Here is a 17,771-nt window from a genome sequence, read left to right on the forward strand (position 1 = left end):
ACTGGTTTAATAGGTACAGAGTTCCATTTGGGAGGATGAAAATTTTCTGGAGATAGATAGTGGTGATGGTTGCACAACAGTGTAAAGGTTCTTAATGCCACTGACCTGTAAAATGGCATTGAACTTAAAAAATAGTTCAAATAGCACCTTTTATGTTATGTATATTTTATCACAATTAAAAAATATTAAATCTGTTAAAAATGTATCTGTTGAAGGATTTGAATGAGTTTTCTCTTTTTGTTTCAGTTGCCAGGAATTTTAATACTAAAAGAAATAATTATAACAACTATGCCTTCTTCTTTTCAAAATTGTGATTTCCTATATTAATGATTATTCTAGACAGATCATTCAAAGAGAAAATGCTTCAAATCTTTTTGGTATGCAGGCAAGATTATACAAGAGATTTTTTTTTAACGTGAATATAACACAAGGGGAAATGAAGCCACTGTGGTCTCTGACCAGTAAAAACTCCACCCTTGGAATTCTAAAGATCTTTGTTCATATCTCTATGATATCACTTACTATATTTTGTGGTAATTTGCCTGTTTCTTTCTCTGTTTTCCTCAATATTCTATGTGGTGAAGGCAGGCGATGTCCTAGTCAATCCTGTGTCGCTCAAGTTTAGCAAATTCACTGGTGTCCTCAATAATTAATTAAGGAACACTATTTATTCTGAGAGTCTACATTAGATTGGTGGTTGAGAAAATAATTTTGAGGAACAGCAATCGAGGCAGATTGCTGATTAATTTCAACATCGTTCCAAAAACCAAGAGGGGAGCTTCACTGCAAGGGAAGGAGACTAGACCTGGGCTCAGCGATTCGGAGAGAGTGCACTTTGCGTCTTCAAAGCGGTTCTTACTTTCTGTGCCATCTGCTTCCACTTGCTCTTCTCTGGGTTTCTGTTTAAATTTCATGTTTCCAAAGTGCATGATGGCTCCGGCGAGTTTATAGGATCCATACTTCTCCTCAGGAAGAAAGCCCAAGATGTCCATGGCTTGCTGTAAAAAGAGAAACAGATGGCCATGTCTTCATTTGCCTAATGGCGGCAGTAAGCACCCCACCCCCGCTGTGTGTCACACTTCCCTACATTCTGTGGGCTGCTGGTACAGAAGGGAATGAGACAGCACCATAGCCCCGAGGGGTGACAGCTCTGCTCAAAGCAGTGCATAATGAGCTCTGTTGGCTTGGTCACCACCTCTACTCATTCCCTTTAAAAGAGAGTTCGGAAGGCACCAGACGTGGCTTCCTGAATTCCCAGTAGTTTCAGCGCTTGCGTGGTTGCCCTGCGTCCCCTCACTCCCTTCCAGAAGTCCATCATTACCTGGCTATGTGAGGTAAATTATTTTGCTTTTCATAGTTATGGCAAAATATAGCTCTGTATCTGATGGGTTGCTTATTTCTGGGATTCCATATGTTCTCCCAACTTTATTCCAGAGCTGATACATTTCAAAGGCTGGTGAAAGGAAGTGTTTAAGAAAAGAAAAACCTTGTCATCAAAGAACTGTATCCTAAGAAGCCACTGTACATGGTAAGACGTATATCAATTCCCATCTTCCACGCTAGGGAGGTGAAATTAGTACAATCTTTCCAGTGGTGAATTTAGAATATGTATAAAGACTATAAAAAAAAGTATAGTCTATATTTTATATTATATTATAGGCCTTACCTAGTATTTTCCCTTTTAGGAATCTAGCATAAGGTGAATCTGATATACAGAAAAAAAAATTTACTTAAAAAGATATTCACCACAAAAACAAAAACAAACAAATGAAAAACCTTGTGTCTAACAATAGGAGACTGGCTAAAAAATATCTACAGGACAAATGCCTGATAAAATATTAAGTATTCGTGTAAATGGCTATGAAGAGTTTGTAATAATACTGAAAATGCTTATGTTATAACATTAACTGAGAAAGCAAACTCTATATACCGAATACATAGGCAGTATGATTATGATCTTTTGTTTAAAAATAAAAGCTAGCAGCCCTGGCCGGTTGGCTAAGTGGTAGAGCATCGGCCTGGCGTGCAGAAGTCCCGGGTTCGATTCCCGGCCTGGGCACACAGGAGAGGCGCCCATCTGCTTCTCCACCCCTCCCCCTCTCCTTCCTCTCTGTCTCTCTCTTCCCCTCCCGCAGCTGAGGCTCCATTGGAGCAAGGATGGCCTGGGCACTGGGGATGGCTTCTTGGCCTCTGCCCCAGGCGCTGGAGTGGCTCTGGTCGCAACAGAGCGACGCCCCGGAGGGGCAGAGCATCGCCCCCTGGTGGGCGTGCCAGGTGGATCCCGGTCGGGCGCATGTGGGAGTCTGTCTGACTGTCTCTCCGTTTCCAGCTTCAGAAAAATACAAAAAAAAATAAAATAAAATAAAAAATAAAATAAAATAAAAAATAAATAAATAAAAGCTAGCAACCCTGCCTAGGGGGAAAAAAGGATAAAGACTGTAAATAAAGACATGTATAAAATCAAAAACAGTGCTTTGGTTAAAACATCTTCCTATTGTTCTATTTGTCCTGAAGTTACTATGCAAGCAAGGTGTACTTTCACAATAAACAAGTAAACTTTGGACAGAAGCAGCCTTGGAGAGCCTCCTACTCTTCGTCTCCAGGACTCTTCAGAAGAACAGAGGTCTAGGATGTTTTCTTTTGTTTCCCATTGTAGCTACCAGACTTTGCTTTAGTGACTAACAAGCCTTACGTCCGTGGCCAGCAATTCTCCAGCATCCTCCGAGTTCTCCGCAGCAACTATGCCATGACAGCAGAAGTGAAAGTCCGAAGGCTTTCCAGACACCAGGAGCAGATCTGCAGAAGGCAAACCACCAGTTCAGCAGCTTAAAGAAACCCAGGAATCTATAGAAAACAATTGACCGATATTCTCCGTTTACTCTTACAGCTTAGGGCATACTTGTAAACAAGCCAAAATACAGTCCATATTCAATACCTAAACTTCTGCAATCAATTCTTGCCCTCTATTAACTTGTCAGTCATGTGTTAATGCCTCCCCAGAGAAGATCAAGCAGGCCAAATCTGAAAGCAGATTCAACTGCCGCAGCTTGACATGATGTGAAAGAAAACAGATAATGTGTGTAGGCAAAACTTTGAAAACAGGAATTTGGCCTAGATGCATGGTTGAGGGTTGGAGAACAAAAACTACTTCATGAAATTATAAGTATAATGGCCTGAGCTTCAAAGGCTAGGAAGCAAGCAGACCGTGAGGTCAGCGCTCAGGGAACATTAGCGGTATAATCCTGTCACATCATATCCTCCCTATTAGGAGGTCGAATCTGTCCTTCTAGGAGCCCAGAAATCAGTTACGGTGTCCAGCGCTGAACCTCTGATATGTCTATAACTCCTGACATGATTCACTTAGTCGGGACACACGATGCAAGTGAAAGCCATGGCAGGCTGACAGGAGCACATCAGCTGCTGACTTGGCCAAACCACATAACCTCTTAGTGCCAAACATGTCCTCTCCAGGAAGATTTTTTGAGTTGATCTGATTTCTCTATTTATCACTCAGTGAAGTGAAGCTCTGTTATCCTAAACCCCAAATCTCAGAAAGAAAGTAGGCTACTACGTAGTTGCTCCTAGCAGCTCTAGTTGGGAACAACCCCAATGTCTATGAAGAGTTCAACTTCTGTACATGTAGACAATAGATTATTACTCAAAATAATTACGCTGAGTGAAATAAGCCAGACAGAAAAGTATATATACTCTATAAAACCATCTTATAAAATTCTAAAAAAAAAAAAATGTTGGTATTATTTTATTTTTATGAACCTAAAAGGAAATTTACTCACTGAAATCTCAAAAGATCTTGGGTATGCATACGAATCTTGTTATTGATTCTTCTGAATGTCTCTTTAATCTATATGAATTTTTCCACATATTTAAAACCTACAGTTTTACTGTATATACAGCCTAAACCATAGCAACCTATGATTATGTAATAGGATTTGCAAAATCCTCAATAAATAGTGTTATGATAGAACAAAAAAAAAAGTAACAAGTAAATTTCATCTTTAAACATTCATATAATTTGATCCTTCTCTAAACCAAGTGCAGATTAAAAAAAAATCCATCAGCTATGATTCTAAAATACTGGAGAGAAGTCTGAACCCATGATCAAATGTTGGAAGTCAACAGATGATCTTTAAAGCCATCAGTAGATGATCTAGGACCACAGATAAATCCAAGCATTGAGCCTCAGGACACTCTAAAGCCATGGGGTACGTGAAAGAGAAGAACACATCCACAAAGAAATGCTCAAGATATAAGAAAGAAACAAGTGAGAGAGGTTTACTAAAAAAAAAGCCAAGGGGAGAGATTTTCAAGGAGGCGAGACTGAGCAGTGTCAAATACTGTCACACTCTCAAAGTCAAGAATACTCTTCTGCAAGGTTCACTTGTGACTTTTCTGACGACTCTCAAATCTGTATTGATTTTCTGAGCTCTAGACCTAGATCTCCCACTTCCCCTTAGATATTTCAATGCAGATAGCCATAAGTAGTTCAAGTGGTTCCTTATGTCAGTGAATGTCAGCACCCAACCCAAGCCAGACACCTGAGCGCCATGACATCTCTACCGTAGGTAGAGAAAAATATTATGGCGGGAAGTAAAGGTACAGCAGTAACATAGTCCTTTCCCTCAAGGGTCCTGAGGGATCATACAACCAAACAGTGTGGGAAATGCTGTGTGTTTGGTGGGGGGGGGGGGGTGTCTTTCATTTGGCAGACTCATTCAAAACAAAATTTACTTTTCAAGATTACTTTGCCAAGAATTACCTTTTAGATTATTCAAATTGTGACTTTTATATACTTTTTGTTTTAGTCTCATATTTATGTCATTTTTGATCATTTTCATCTCTATCATAAGAATCAAAGGTGCTATAATTGATATTGTATACTTTACGTTAAATACAGGAGAATGGCAGACTAGAAAGGCTTACCACTTGCTCAGCATCAGTTAATGATAAATTGGTCTGAGAACATAGTCTGTAGTATTTCCGTTAGACCACGCCACCCACTTACTTAAAGTTGTGAGTAGTGTGAACTTTGGTTCCGGGTCTTGTTAAACAGAATAGGACCCGTTTGTGCTGGTCTACATTACAAATCCCCCCTTTTTGTGGTTTATTCCTTAATCTTGGGGAAGGGAAACAACTGCTGTAGCTACTGCTCACTGATAAGGAGACAAAGTAAATCAGGAAAAATGCAAAACAGCATAAGAAAGTAGAATTCTAGAGCGATACAAGCAAATATTACAACCAGGGAAGTAAAACACTTATTTAAACCAAAACAATAGCAACTATAATAAGAATTTAGGTTTACATAGCCCTTGTTTGGACTCTTGGGCAGAAGCAATTTAGTATACTTTCAAGATGACCTTCTCTTCCTGGCCAAGTGAAGTCTGAGCTGTTCTGCATCCTCTGAAAGTAATTTAAGAGTAGTCAGGTTACAAGTGCAATCAGGGGCTGAAAAGTCAGTATTGGGTTTCCAGGCCCATCCAGTGTTAGGACGATGGGATCCTCCTCCTTCCTTTTAAGAGAGTGCACCCTGATTTGGAAATTGTAAAGGGGGTGAGGGCTCCTGGCTAAGCATGGATAACCAGAAGGATTTCATAGGGTCCATTTCATTTGGGTTACCAAGCCTTGAGGAGGACCCAATCTCCTGGGCTTACACAATGCAGGGGAACATCTGGAGGAGACATTACCGGGCATACTTATACAGGAAAGATAAGGCGGTGCCTAGAGGCTGTATACATTTTATGGTATCTAATTCTTCTGCAATATGATCATTTTCAAGATAGCAGTAATAGTCTTAAGAAAGGGTCTCCATATAACATTTCATAGGGGTTCGATTGGAGCTTGTTTCTAAGGGGCAACTCTCAACCTATATAGGGCAACCGGTAGGACCCGATCCAGTGCGGACAGCTGTAGCGCGCCTCTTACGTACCACAGACTTTACACCTTGGCAAGGCCAGTGTCTGCCTGGAGCCCACAGGGGAACCGTCTGAGGCTCTCTTTCCCCTTTGCATCGACCGTCATTTCTTTTCTAGGGAAATAACTTTTCTTCTTTTACACACGTCATCATTTCCTCCTCTTTTATGTTCTGACCAACGAACACCTATTCCTGTTTTAGCTCCAGGTTGCTTTTCTTCTCTTCCTTCTCTTCCAGCCAGTCCTTCACCTCTTCCTGCACTTTCTCTTTCTCTTCCTTTACCTCTGATTATCACCTTCCCTTATCACCAAACTACTGTCCGTTTGCTGCTTCCCCTGCCATGTGTCTGCTTTCTCCTCCTTCACCTCAGGCCCACCCTCCACGTCCTGCGCTACCTGCGGACCACCCAGCACACCTTCTTCCATCTCCCCTGGTCCGTAGCTTCTCGCTTCATAATCACTAGACCCATTCGCATTTCCTCTGCCCTCTGTCCACTTCCCTCTTCTCTGTCCCCTGTCTTCTCCATTCCTGTCAGTCTGTCCCAGTGGTTTTCAACCTTTTCACACTTGGTGACCAGTGATCTAGCCGACCTGAAACAGAAACATGCAACTAATAAAGTTTTATCTTACAGCGCAGAACAGTGCCACATGGTACAAAGTGGTCCTTGATTTTTTTAACTCCACATGTACGATGCATTGAATACTACGTAAGCTTGTCCGAATGCTTGTTGTCTATTGCGCATGATTTGTAAATGCTCTGCATGGTGCAAACGGTTGTTTAAACAAGCCTACAATTTCCAAAGATAGCTAAGACAACTTCAATAGTATTTCCATCAATGATACAGGCTGATAAGTGGCAATCCCTCTGAGCATAAGCAAATTCAACTAAGATCATTGGATCTATGATTTTCACAATATCGGGTGGTTAACTCTTCTGTGGACCAGCATGGAATTTCTAGCAGACAGGCTCCAGTCTGCAGACACGGGTCTATTGCCTGCCACCCCCTGCATCCCTGCTATGCCCCGACTCCCTCCCTACCTGAGGAGAGACTCAGCCACGGCCCCTCCACTCTATTCTGGAGACCGCCTCCCGATGTCCCTTCATTTTCAGCAGCGAAACCCATCAGCGTAAGACCCTTGGCCTCCACATCTGGTAAGCTGATTTGTGGAAAGTTCCTTCTCTATCTTTCAAGGGGATTAGGACATGCTCCTCTCCAGTGTCCCTCCTGTGTACAATATGCACATCATGTGTGTGTGTTGTGGGGTCTTACCCATGGTTGGTGTGAGCGCCTCACTGGGTCTTGACTGGTTGCAGTTAAGTGCTGGGGGAGCAGAGCAGTTTGCTGTCTCCTGGCAAGTGGTAAGCCTTGGACACCTTCGCAAAGAAAGTGGATAAGGTCTCTGTTTGGGGCCCCTTTATAAAGTCCCGTCATCAGACACATGCCACTTGTTTCTGCTGAGAGCAGGGCTGGTATGGGGCAGGCAGATCCCAGTGGCTGCTGCAGGCTTACATATGGAGCTCGGGGCTTGCTGCCATCTGGGCTCAGCCTCAGGCTGGTCTTGGAGACACCAAAGCTATGGTAGGAACCCTGGGCAGAGGCTGAGGCAGGGGCGCCTGGCCCTGGAGCTCTCCACGCTGGCCACTGCCTGCTGTGTCTCCACCTGGTGGGCTTCTCAAAGCCTTGTCCTCTGAGCCCTGCCTTCCGTCACTCCTGAAGGAATAAACTGCTGCCCTGGAACAAGGCCCTCTCCGGGGTTACCTGTTCCTTCACTAGCCCCAGCTCCTCCTCGGTGGAGGCTGCCAGAGTGCACCGGTGAGGAGATTCCCCATCTTTTTAGGAACATCTCAGTAGAATGAAGCAATTCTCCTAGGTTAAACTTGGGATTTGTCTCAACACATATAATATTTGCCCTGCCTGAGGCAAAGTATCCTTGGGCCAAATTGAATACCCTGGGCAGACCAGGCTGTTCCTTTCTGACTATACGGCCAGGAAGAGTACAGGGCTGCCCCGTGGCCATGGGAGGGCTGCTGGTGGAAGCCCCAGCATTATCCACAGGAGCCCCTCCTTCAGCAGAAGAGGAATCACGGAAGGAGTCAGAGGCACAAAATGAAGATCATCATTTGGCTCCGACTCAGACAAGTCAGGGTTTTTTAAATTTCCCTGGGGGGGACAGGGGGGTCTTTCTTCCGAACCATAATTTTGGCTAAAGGACCCATTTTGGGACCATTTCTCACCTGACTCTGATATTGGGGCCAAGCAGTATTAAAAAAATCATTTTGCTAAATATTGACCAATTTTGAAGAATACATCCCAAAGAATTGCAGCCAGATATAACATTCCCTACAACTTCAGTTATAAATCTGATTATAATGCAACTTACAAAGAAATTTGCTTTTTTTCTGTTACATATAATATTTAACATTTTCAGATAACAACTAGAATTATTTCTTTATTTGACAAAACTTCCCATGTGATTTTAATCCTGTTAGTTTAAAATGTCTCTTTTATAAGGAGAGAACAAATCTTTGAGGCATTCCAGGATAACCCAAAGCCATTTCCAGGTTAAGAAAAAGTCTCCTTTTAAAATTTGAACCCTGTGAAGTTTATCAAACACACTTGACTAAAATGATCATATATCACTATGATTTGTTTACCCAAAATGACAATAAAATATAAGTTATTAATCCTTAGTAAAACTTTAGTTCTTAGGCTGAAGTGACCAGGCTAATGACTTCCCACTTTGAAGCCAATTAGTGTGCGGCTCCAGTGCCATCCAAAACAAAGACACACAAAACAAGACGGATACACATACAATACTATAGACTGAACACTCTTCCAGACAAAGAAGTCCAAGACACAAGGACTCCAACCTGACCTTTGAGGACCTTCGCAGTTGGAACCTTGCTTCCAATTGTGTCTCTAGGGTGGGTCTAGAACCCACAATACTAGACCTGGGACTCTAACCCAAGCCTGGGGAGGGGTGGGGTGGGACTGAAATGCACAATTAAAGAGACTTTCAGATAATTTGGAGACTAACACATTTTAATGAGGTCACTCCCCCAATGTAATCTGATCCAGGAGATGTTTCTTTCCTCAAACGGGGTGGAGGAAGCAGAAACCCAGCAGCCCAGCCCCTAGACAGACTGGTTAAGGTGGCCACAGAGTGAGAATCTGGCAAGGGACCCCATCCCCCACCCCGGGGGGCTGGTGCCACAGGCAGGCAGTCACAAGGACGATGTCCCTTGGTGGTTACTAAGGACTGTTACCAAGCATGGGCTCATTGCCCCACGCACACAGAAGCAAATACTATGGCACCAGTTTTTGAGAAAAGAAAAGAGCGTTATTTGCAAGTCAGTTAGTAAAAAGAGAGGAGTCAAGGTTCAAATCTTGATAATCCAGGTTTCGAGGTGCATTTTAAGGGGTGGCGGTTTAAGGGTGCACAAGTGTTACTTATGAATGATATAATGTGTGGTTCCGGGTCTTGGTACATAGGCCAGGGTCAGTTTGAGCTGGTCTACAGCAGCGAGGCGGAATGGTGAGCCCACGTGCAATACAGGCACTTCTCCCTCAGCATCTCCCTTCTCCAGTTGCAGTCCTTCCAGAAGTCATAGGAATACCTAACGGAGCTTTCTTCTATTTCTTTACAGCCGGAGGTATGGCTGCTTCACTGGCCTACGCATGCGCTGGGACAGCTGCGCTCAGAACGAAGCGCGGGCTCCAAGAATCGTCCGCAAAGACTAAGCTCACACGCGTCTGAGAAACGCGGGGAGGCCGTAGCTGAAATGTCATCCCCACCAGGCTTTAAGCAGTTTTATTTTCAGGGAGCAATGAATTAATAATTAGGTTGAGGATTGAGGTTATCTCAAAGGAGTATCATGTAAACAGGAATTCTTTTATTTAATTAATTTTATTTCTACCAAGAGAAATGGTCTTGAGAGAATGAAAAAATAAAATAAAATAAAAATACATGCATTTTCATGAGACACTATTAGGACCAGAGAGACTGTCCAGGCCAGTAAGGACCCGCAGAGAAGACTATGGGCCTGTGAGGGAAAGGAGCTTGTCAGGAGTGTGTGTGTGTGTGTGTGGGGGGGGGGGGGGGGGGTAGAGTAGAGAAGAGGGATGAGAAGACGCTAAGAAAGGCCGATTGCTTCACAATTTCAAAAACTGCAAGTATCAACCTTTGTGCAGGCTCATTTCTAGAGCCTTCTCTCCAGTAGGAGATGCAAAGGGTCCTTTCTTTAAAAGCAAATATTTTATCATTAAGCTTTACTTTCCGCATGGCTGAATGTTCTCCAAGATTTTGCTGTATTCACTGTAAAAAGAAGCAAAGCCGACATCGGGCTAAAAACCTGTTAGAAAGCAAATAAAATTCTGTAGCTGGTGCCCCTGTGCATGTCACCCCCCATCGCTGCTCCTCGTGTGCAGACGCAGCTGACGGGACTCCACCCACCTCCAGAGAGAATATTCGCGTGGCGCACAGTGCGAATAGCATTCCCCGAAGTTAGACTGGGCGCCATCTGCACGACCAACACTTCTCGTGCCTCACCAATGACCGGCGGGGAGAAAGGGAGTCAAGATACACCTCACAAGTTCAAGAGAGACCTCACAAGTAAAAGGGATGCAACTGAATACGCTCCAGGATAGGTGGTCCAGATGCCAACGATGTCGTTCCCGGAGGCAGGCAGGCCACCAGCAGACAGGCTCAAGTGCACCTCTCGGCAGGTTGCCGGCAACACAAGCACCAGGCTAAGTGTCAGGGTTCCAAGAAGCAAGGGCGCGCTTCCTGGCCTCTCCTCTTGAAGTTCACATACCAGTTGAATAGCAAAAACAGGTACAATAAATACACAGGAAAAAAAAAGTCAAAGAAAAGAAGAGAAAAGGGGAGATGTATGTAGGACCAAGCGTAAGAACTACAAACTGTCAGGGAGCCATATCCGAGGGGACTGAGCAAGTGGGTTTAGCCAGGCCTGGAGTTGAGGTCAGCCTTAACTGAAAGCAAAGGAAAGAAGGGATATTCCAAGCAACGATGTGGAGACCAGGTGGGGGCTGGCTCTGGGGTGAGTCATGACCCCATTTCCTAGGCTTCCTCACTGGGTGGCCCGCCTCTCGGCTGGGGTTTTTTGTACCTGATTCTTTTCTAGTAAGCAAGTGCTCCTAGTTTAGAAAATTTGGACATAATTCTCGCTTTGCTAAGGTGTGCCTTCTTGTACCCATCCTTAGGACTCTCAGAAGCTCTTCTTTGCCAAACATGAACAGAAAGAGTTCCAAATTTAAAAATGTCCCAGAGGACAATTTGTGCCAAAAACAGGTAAACGGACGATCCCTAATTCAGGCCAGCAGATGGCAGTCTTCGTGCAGTAATCAACCCAACAGCCCCCAAAGACTCCACAAGATAAATGAATTCAGGGTAAGTATACGATTTCCACAGCAGCCCAGAGTCTTCAGCGAGTTCTGTTAGTAAACAGAGATATTCCGAAAAGGATCTTGCAATCACTGCTGGTACCCACGTTGGACCCCAGGTGTCAGATGTCCTGCACAGCGCAGACATTTGTGTCAAGAGTATTAGATTTGCAACTGTTAATCAAAGGAAGTCCAAAAACAAATAAACAAACAAGAACCTGTTCCAAGTTTAGGTGGAAGGATGGTGGAAAGAAGAATACTTTCATATCATTAATTACACCCAGGGCGAAAATAATCGTCCAGTTTACAGAGCTTCCCCCATCTGGTCAGGCCATTTAGAAGTTAAAGACCATGTAGTCAAAACACCAGCAAATTTCTGCCAGATTTAATCTAAGCATGATGGGCTGAGGAATTGTTTCCCATCAATTTGCTCACCTGGATCTTCCATCTCATCACACATCTACTCCTGTGGGAGCACTGTTCTCCTCAACAGCTTACATCATATGAATCTTTTGAAATCCAATCAGCTTGTCATTCTTCCCTTCCAATTGACTCCCCAGAGCACTCGCTGCCCTGGCCTACAAGATACTGTGTGGCCTGCCCCCTACATTACCCTCTCCACTTCACCATCCACAATGGTCATTTTTCTAGCCTAAAATTACACCAAATGTATTCTACCTCAGGGCCTTTGCATTTACTGTTGCCTCATCTTGGCACTTTATTCTTGAAAATCTTTGCCTACTGCCTGACCAGGTGGTGGTGCAATGGATAGAGCATTGACCTGGGACACTGAGGACCAGGTTAAAAACCCCGAGGTCCCTGCCTTAAGCACAGGCTCATCGGCTTAAGTGCAGGCTCACCAGCTTGAGCACAGGGTTGCTGGCTTGAGCTTAGGATCATAGACATAACCCTGTGGTCACTGGCTTGAGCCCAAAGATCACTGGCTTGAAGCCCAAAGGTTGCTGGCTTGAAACCCTAAGGTTGCTGGTTTGAGCAAGGGGTCGGCTGGAGCCCCCTAGTCACGACATTTATGAGAAGCAATCAATGAACAACAAAAGTGCTTCAACTATGAGTTGATGCTTCTCATCTCTCTCCCTTTCTGTCTGCCTCTCTCTCTCTCTCTCTCTCTCTCTCCCCCTCTGTCTCTCTCTCTCTCTCTCACTACTTCTTCCTCACTCATTCAGGTATCTGGAAAAATATTGCCTTCTCAGAGAGATTGTGCCTAACTCTCTATTTTAGATATAACCACCCTCCATCCTACCGAATTCCAGATTACACTATCCTTTCATCTATTTTATTTTTCTTTGTAGATCTCCCATTCTCTGAAATTACTTGTTACCTGTCTTCCATACTAGATTGTAAGCTTGTGAGGGCAGGAACCTGTCTGTCTCATTTACTTTTCTGTCTCCCTTGCTTAAAAAAGTAGTGCCTGATGCACCCACTTCAGTTTCACAATAAATATTTGTTGAAGGAATACATGAAATTTATTCTTTTACCCCACAAGTTGCTTTACTCTTTCTGCTCATGGCATTACCTTTTATCTTAGTCAAGTTACAAAACTTGGGCATATTTTTGACTCATCACTACCCTTCATCTTTACCTTCAATCACTGCTAAGACCTTTCCACGCTCACACACCCTCCCAACGACCTAAGAGGTTAGAAACCATCAGAATAAAATCTCCACTATACCTCTAAGCAAATCCTTTCCCCAGTTCACCTGTCTCTCTGTTCTCGCCTTGCCTTATCCCTGACATTGTATATAAACTGTTCCTCCAGAAATATTCTTCACTATTACTCTGATTAATTCTTTTTTTTTAAGAGAGAGAGAGAGAAGAAGAAGCAGGGGTGTAGGGTAGATGAGAAGCATCAATTCATAATTGCTTTCACTTTTTTTACTTCTTTATTGATTGTTCCTCAGACATGCCTTGACCAGGGGGCTCCAGCCAAGCCTTGGTCAAGCCAGCCACCTTGGGCTCAAGCCAGCAACTTTGGGCTTCAAGCCAATGACCTTTGGGCTTAAGCCAGAGACCTTGGGATCATGTTGATAATCCTGCATCCAAGCCAGCAATCCTGCGCTCAGGCTAGTGATCTTATGCTCTCGTCAGGAAATTCGGGGTTTTGAACCAGGGCCCTCAGAGTCCTGGGCCAATGCTCAATCCACTGTGTCACCCTGGCCAAACTCCTTCTTATTCTTCATATCCCAACCCAAATCTTTTCTTCTTTATAAAACTCCCATTGACCACTATACACCATGGTAAAGTCTCCTACCTCTCACCTTTTGTCTATAACATGCGTGCAGTTTTAATTACTTAAGGCCATAAATTATCTAGGGCTTTTTACACACACACACACACACACACACACACACATTCACACACACACACACACACACATTCACCCACATTCATTTAATTTTCTGTGCATCCTACCCGACTCCGAACACTATCAAATTTTTTTAAAAAGTTACTATTTACTTCTCTAACTATATAAAGTTACAGAACATAAGTTTTATAATTGGTTCAATTCTCTAAATTTTGGGATGAATAAACTTAGTTCTAAAGAGGCTAAGAGATTTATAAATAGTACTTTGCCAAGTCTCATAATCTGACTTTTGCCTCTACTTTTAGAATGACCCTCAGCTCCAGAATAATAATACATTTACCACGAAGTTCTTTTTTTCCAGACAGAATCTGATAGAATATATGGTAGTTCCTCTCTCCAGGCTGCTGAAAAACCACCCGGGACTTTTCAAGCCAATCTGCATGATAAGAAATAGATAAAGACACATATTTAGGTGTCTTGCGACACATAGAAGAAAAGTGGTCAGACGGCGACAGCGTGATGGTCACTTACAGATGTCGATGTCTACAGACGACAGCTCGCCGCTGGCGCGGAAGTGCATCCTGATGAATTTGCCCTAGGGGGACAGAGAACACAGTCTCCCAATGAAACGTCCTGAACAGCTGCAATGGCTTCATCAGACATATTACTCACAGAGAGACTATCTTCCATAAAAGTTAAAAGAAAAAAAAAAGGCAACATGGTTCTGAGATGGCATGAGTCAATGTCGGGAGGCAACTGGAACAATAACCAGGACCAGCAGCGGTCCTGGGTTCAATCTCAGATCTGCTGAGTGCTAGCTGTGTGTTCTTATGTGCATTACTGAATCTCTTTGGGACTCAGTGTTCTTATACAAAAACAAGAAAAATAATATCTGCTTGCCTTCGCACATTCTTTCATTTACTCAACAAACATTCCTTGAGCATCTACTATGATCTAGGCAACTTGCTCGGCACTGGCCATACCACGTTAGAAAAACAGATGTGGTCCCTACTCCTCTAAATTCTAGGTGAAAGCAGCTGATGCAAGAACTCTAGTAGGAATATTTGGCATGTCTTAAATCAAAAGAAAAGCCAGTTGTGCTGGAGTTTTGTGAGAAAAGGGGGCAAAAAAAAAACAAACAAAACCCAGAGTCTGAGAGGCAGACAGGCACTGGGCACCATATCATGGAGACCAAGCGGGCCCTGGAAGGAGCAGGGTTCTAGCTGGTGAGACACGGAAAGCTTTAAGCAGAGGAGTGACATGATCTGTGTTTGAAAACGTCAGTTTGGCAAAAATAATAGATGGGGCTCACTTCCTTCCTTCTCAATGAAAAGCTATGGACAGGATCTAGAGCGTGAGAAAGGCTGACAGGAGGTGACAGAGTCTGCGTTGGAAGGTCAAATGCAGCCAAGGAGGCAGGCCAGTGGCAGCAAGAGACTACGGGGTGACAATGTTGGTGCTGGGCTGGGCCAGCATGGTGGAGGGCTGATGTACAAGGAAGGAGTCAGGGCAGCACAGCAGCTGGGGAAGGGGAGGCTATGGCTGCCTGCGGGGAGGTTGAGCTGGTAAGTTTAAAAACTATAGGGGCGGCCCTGGCCAGTTGGCTCAGTGGTAGGGCATCAGCCTGGCATGCAGGAGTCCCGGGTTCGATTCCCGCCAGGGCACACAGGAGAAGCGCCCATCTGCTTCTCCCCCCCTCCCCCTCTCCCTCTTCTCTGTCTCTCTCTTCCCCCCCCCCCCCAGCCAAGGCTCCATTGGAGCAAAGTTGGCCCGGGCGCTGAGGATGGCTCTGTGGCCTCTGCCTCAGGTACTAGAATGGCTCTGGTTGCAACAGAGCAACGCCCCGGGTGGGCAGAGCATCATCCCCTGGTGTGCGTGCCGGGTGGATCCCGGTCAGGCATCCCCTTTTCCAACTTCAGAAAAAAAAAAGCTATAGGGAAATTGGAGCCACTCACACATACATATACAATGCACATATATGCTTGTGTACATTTATACACACATATATGCACATACACATAAATTAATTGAAAATTTTTAACCTGGATGTATAAATTTTTTGAACCCCTTTTTCTCTCTTCCCTTCTCCCACTTTCCTCTCTTCCTTGCATTCATCTATCTATGCTTATTTCTTTCTCTATTTCTCTTTCCAACCTTCCAACCTTTCTCTTGTTCTTTTCCATTGCTTTCCCCCCCCCTCTTATTTCCTTCTCTCTGCTTGATAGTCTTTCCTTTCTTCCTTCTTTCTCTGTCTTTCCTTTGTTTTACTCTTCCCTCTTCCCTTTCTTTTCTCTCTCCCTCTCTTTCTTTTTCCTCTCATTTCCTCCCAGCCTTCTTCCCTATTTCAGCAGAAAATTTAGTTAGAAATTCACATTCTAACAAATCCCGGATCTAGCAGTTGTTTGATGGACCAGTGTTAGCACCTGCTATGCCGCCAGACATCGCAAGGAGATGGAAGGCCTCAGGTGGAAACCAGCCCAAACAGCAGGCAGCCATTATTTAATTATGCCCAGAGACTCACACAGGAAGCCTTCTGCAAATTTCCTTGTAAATTATATAGTTGCTCCCTGCCACACATTCTTGGCATAAAATGGATTTGTGGAATGAGTGCTTGAAACCCAAACCCTTCCTCTATTATGGGACTGCTAGTTTTCAACAGCTACTGAAAAATAATCCACAATGAAAAATACATGTAGGGGTAGAAGTGGCCACAGGCAGGATGAGAAATAATAATTTTAGTGATTTAGAAAGTACTTATATTGATTTGTTATTTTTTTAAAAAGTATAAGAAATGATGAAGGAGAAAGTACTTTTAAATCTGTAAAATATAATAAAATATAACTCATTATTAGAATTAGCTGGATAAGCTTCCCTACTGAGAATGGAAAGGAATATGAAATTATTAAGATAAATATTTTCTCCCTGAAATTGGAAAAATAGGAGAAGCTTCTCTGGTACATATTTTTATGTAGTTTTCATTGTCTTAATGATAATGCTGGTTAAAGTTTCTCAAGGAACCTAATATTATAAACTGTAATCAAAGATCCTCGTTGATGCGTTAGAAATATTTTCATACCTGTTATGTGCTCAGACATGAATGTTACCACTTGCATAAAAATGAAAGATTCTTCTGTTCTGCCCAATCATGTTACTTACAAAACGAGAGGAGTTGTCATTTCTCAGGGTTTTGGCATTTCCAAATGCTTCCAAGATAGGATTTGCTTGCTTGATTTGATCTTCTAAAATCCCCTAAGAAACAGGTAAGAGAAGTACAACTGATGAACTTCTCTGCCCTTTTTGAGAAGAATTCTGTAACGTAGCGAGCCCTCCATTCCCAGGTCAAGCCCCACTCTTGCCTGATAACCAGTAGTCAGAGCTGCTTTCAGATGTAGTGACGAAATGTTATTTTGGAAAGGGAACTCAGAAAAAAGATGGAGGAGAGACCGGCAATATAAAATGCCCCTGTGAATACATGTGGGAGCTCATTTATTCACAGTGCTTCTCTTTGGGTTGGTATTGTTTTGAGTAGGAAAAGCAAATGGATATTTTGCAGAATAAACAACAAATACCATAGCCTGTTTTTAAACTTCATTCCATATGTTTCCTCCCCATTGTTAATCTTCCTCACTCCCATTTAATCCTCGCACCTAAAATTTTATTCCAAGATGACACAGCCAACCCTTAGCGTTATTAAATCATATTTTTCTTTGCTAGAATTCATAAATAATCTAGAAGTCCAGGTCAAGCAAAGACTTGTAATGGTATTGATATTGAGTTTGAATCATGTGTGCTCAGATCAATGGGCCAAAGCAGATAATCTACAGAGTGAGTCTGAATGACCACTCAGCATCCAAACTGCAATGGCTTTTCTTTCACTCAGTTTCAAAGACATATGTTATGGGAAGAATTGTATACTATATGGTATTCAAGAATTTATAGAATTACAAATACTATATCCCTAGTAAAGTATTATGGGTACACTGTCCTTTAAGTAAATGAAAGGGCTATATGAGCAAAGATTTTTATAAAAGTATTATGTACTATTATAGTATTATGTATTATCATAAGGCTCCATGGCTAGACCAAACAAACAGATGCATACCAGACAACCTAAA

The 17,771-nt window shown here is 43.2% G+C and overlaps 1 protein-coding gene across 1 annotated transcript in view; it reads right to left on the bottom strand.

Moving 5' to 3' along the window:
• MYH15 (myosin heavy chain 15) overlaps positions 1-17,771 on the bottom strand; it is a 173,044-nt gene that overhangs the window by 125,762 nt on the left and 29,511 nt on the right. The window contains exons 7-11 of the mRNA XM_066241634.1: positions 16,813-16,905; positions 14,188-14,251; positions 13,997-14,092; positions 2,693-2,796; positions 860-998 (exon numbers count right to left, since the gene is read on the bottom strand). Of these exons, the coding sequence (XP_066097731.1) occupies positions 860-998; positions 2,693-2,796; positions 13,997-14,092; positions 14,188-14,251; positions 16,813-16,905 (496 nt within the window). The remainder of the gene's footprint in view (positions 1-859; positions 999-2,692; positions 2,797-13,996; positions 14,093-14,187; positions 14,252-16,812; positions 16,906-17,771) is intronic.

This window comes from Saccopteryx bilineata, chromosome 8 (assembly GCF_036850765.1).
Source record: "Saccopteryx bilineata isolate mSacBil1 chromosome 8, mSacBil1_pri_phased_curated, whole genome shotgun sequence".
NCBI lineage: Eukaryota > Metazoa > Chordata > Mammalia > Chiroptera > Emballonuridae > Saccopteryx > Saccopteryx bilineata.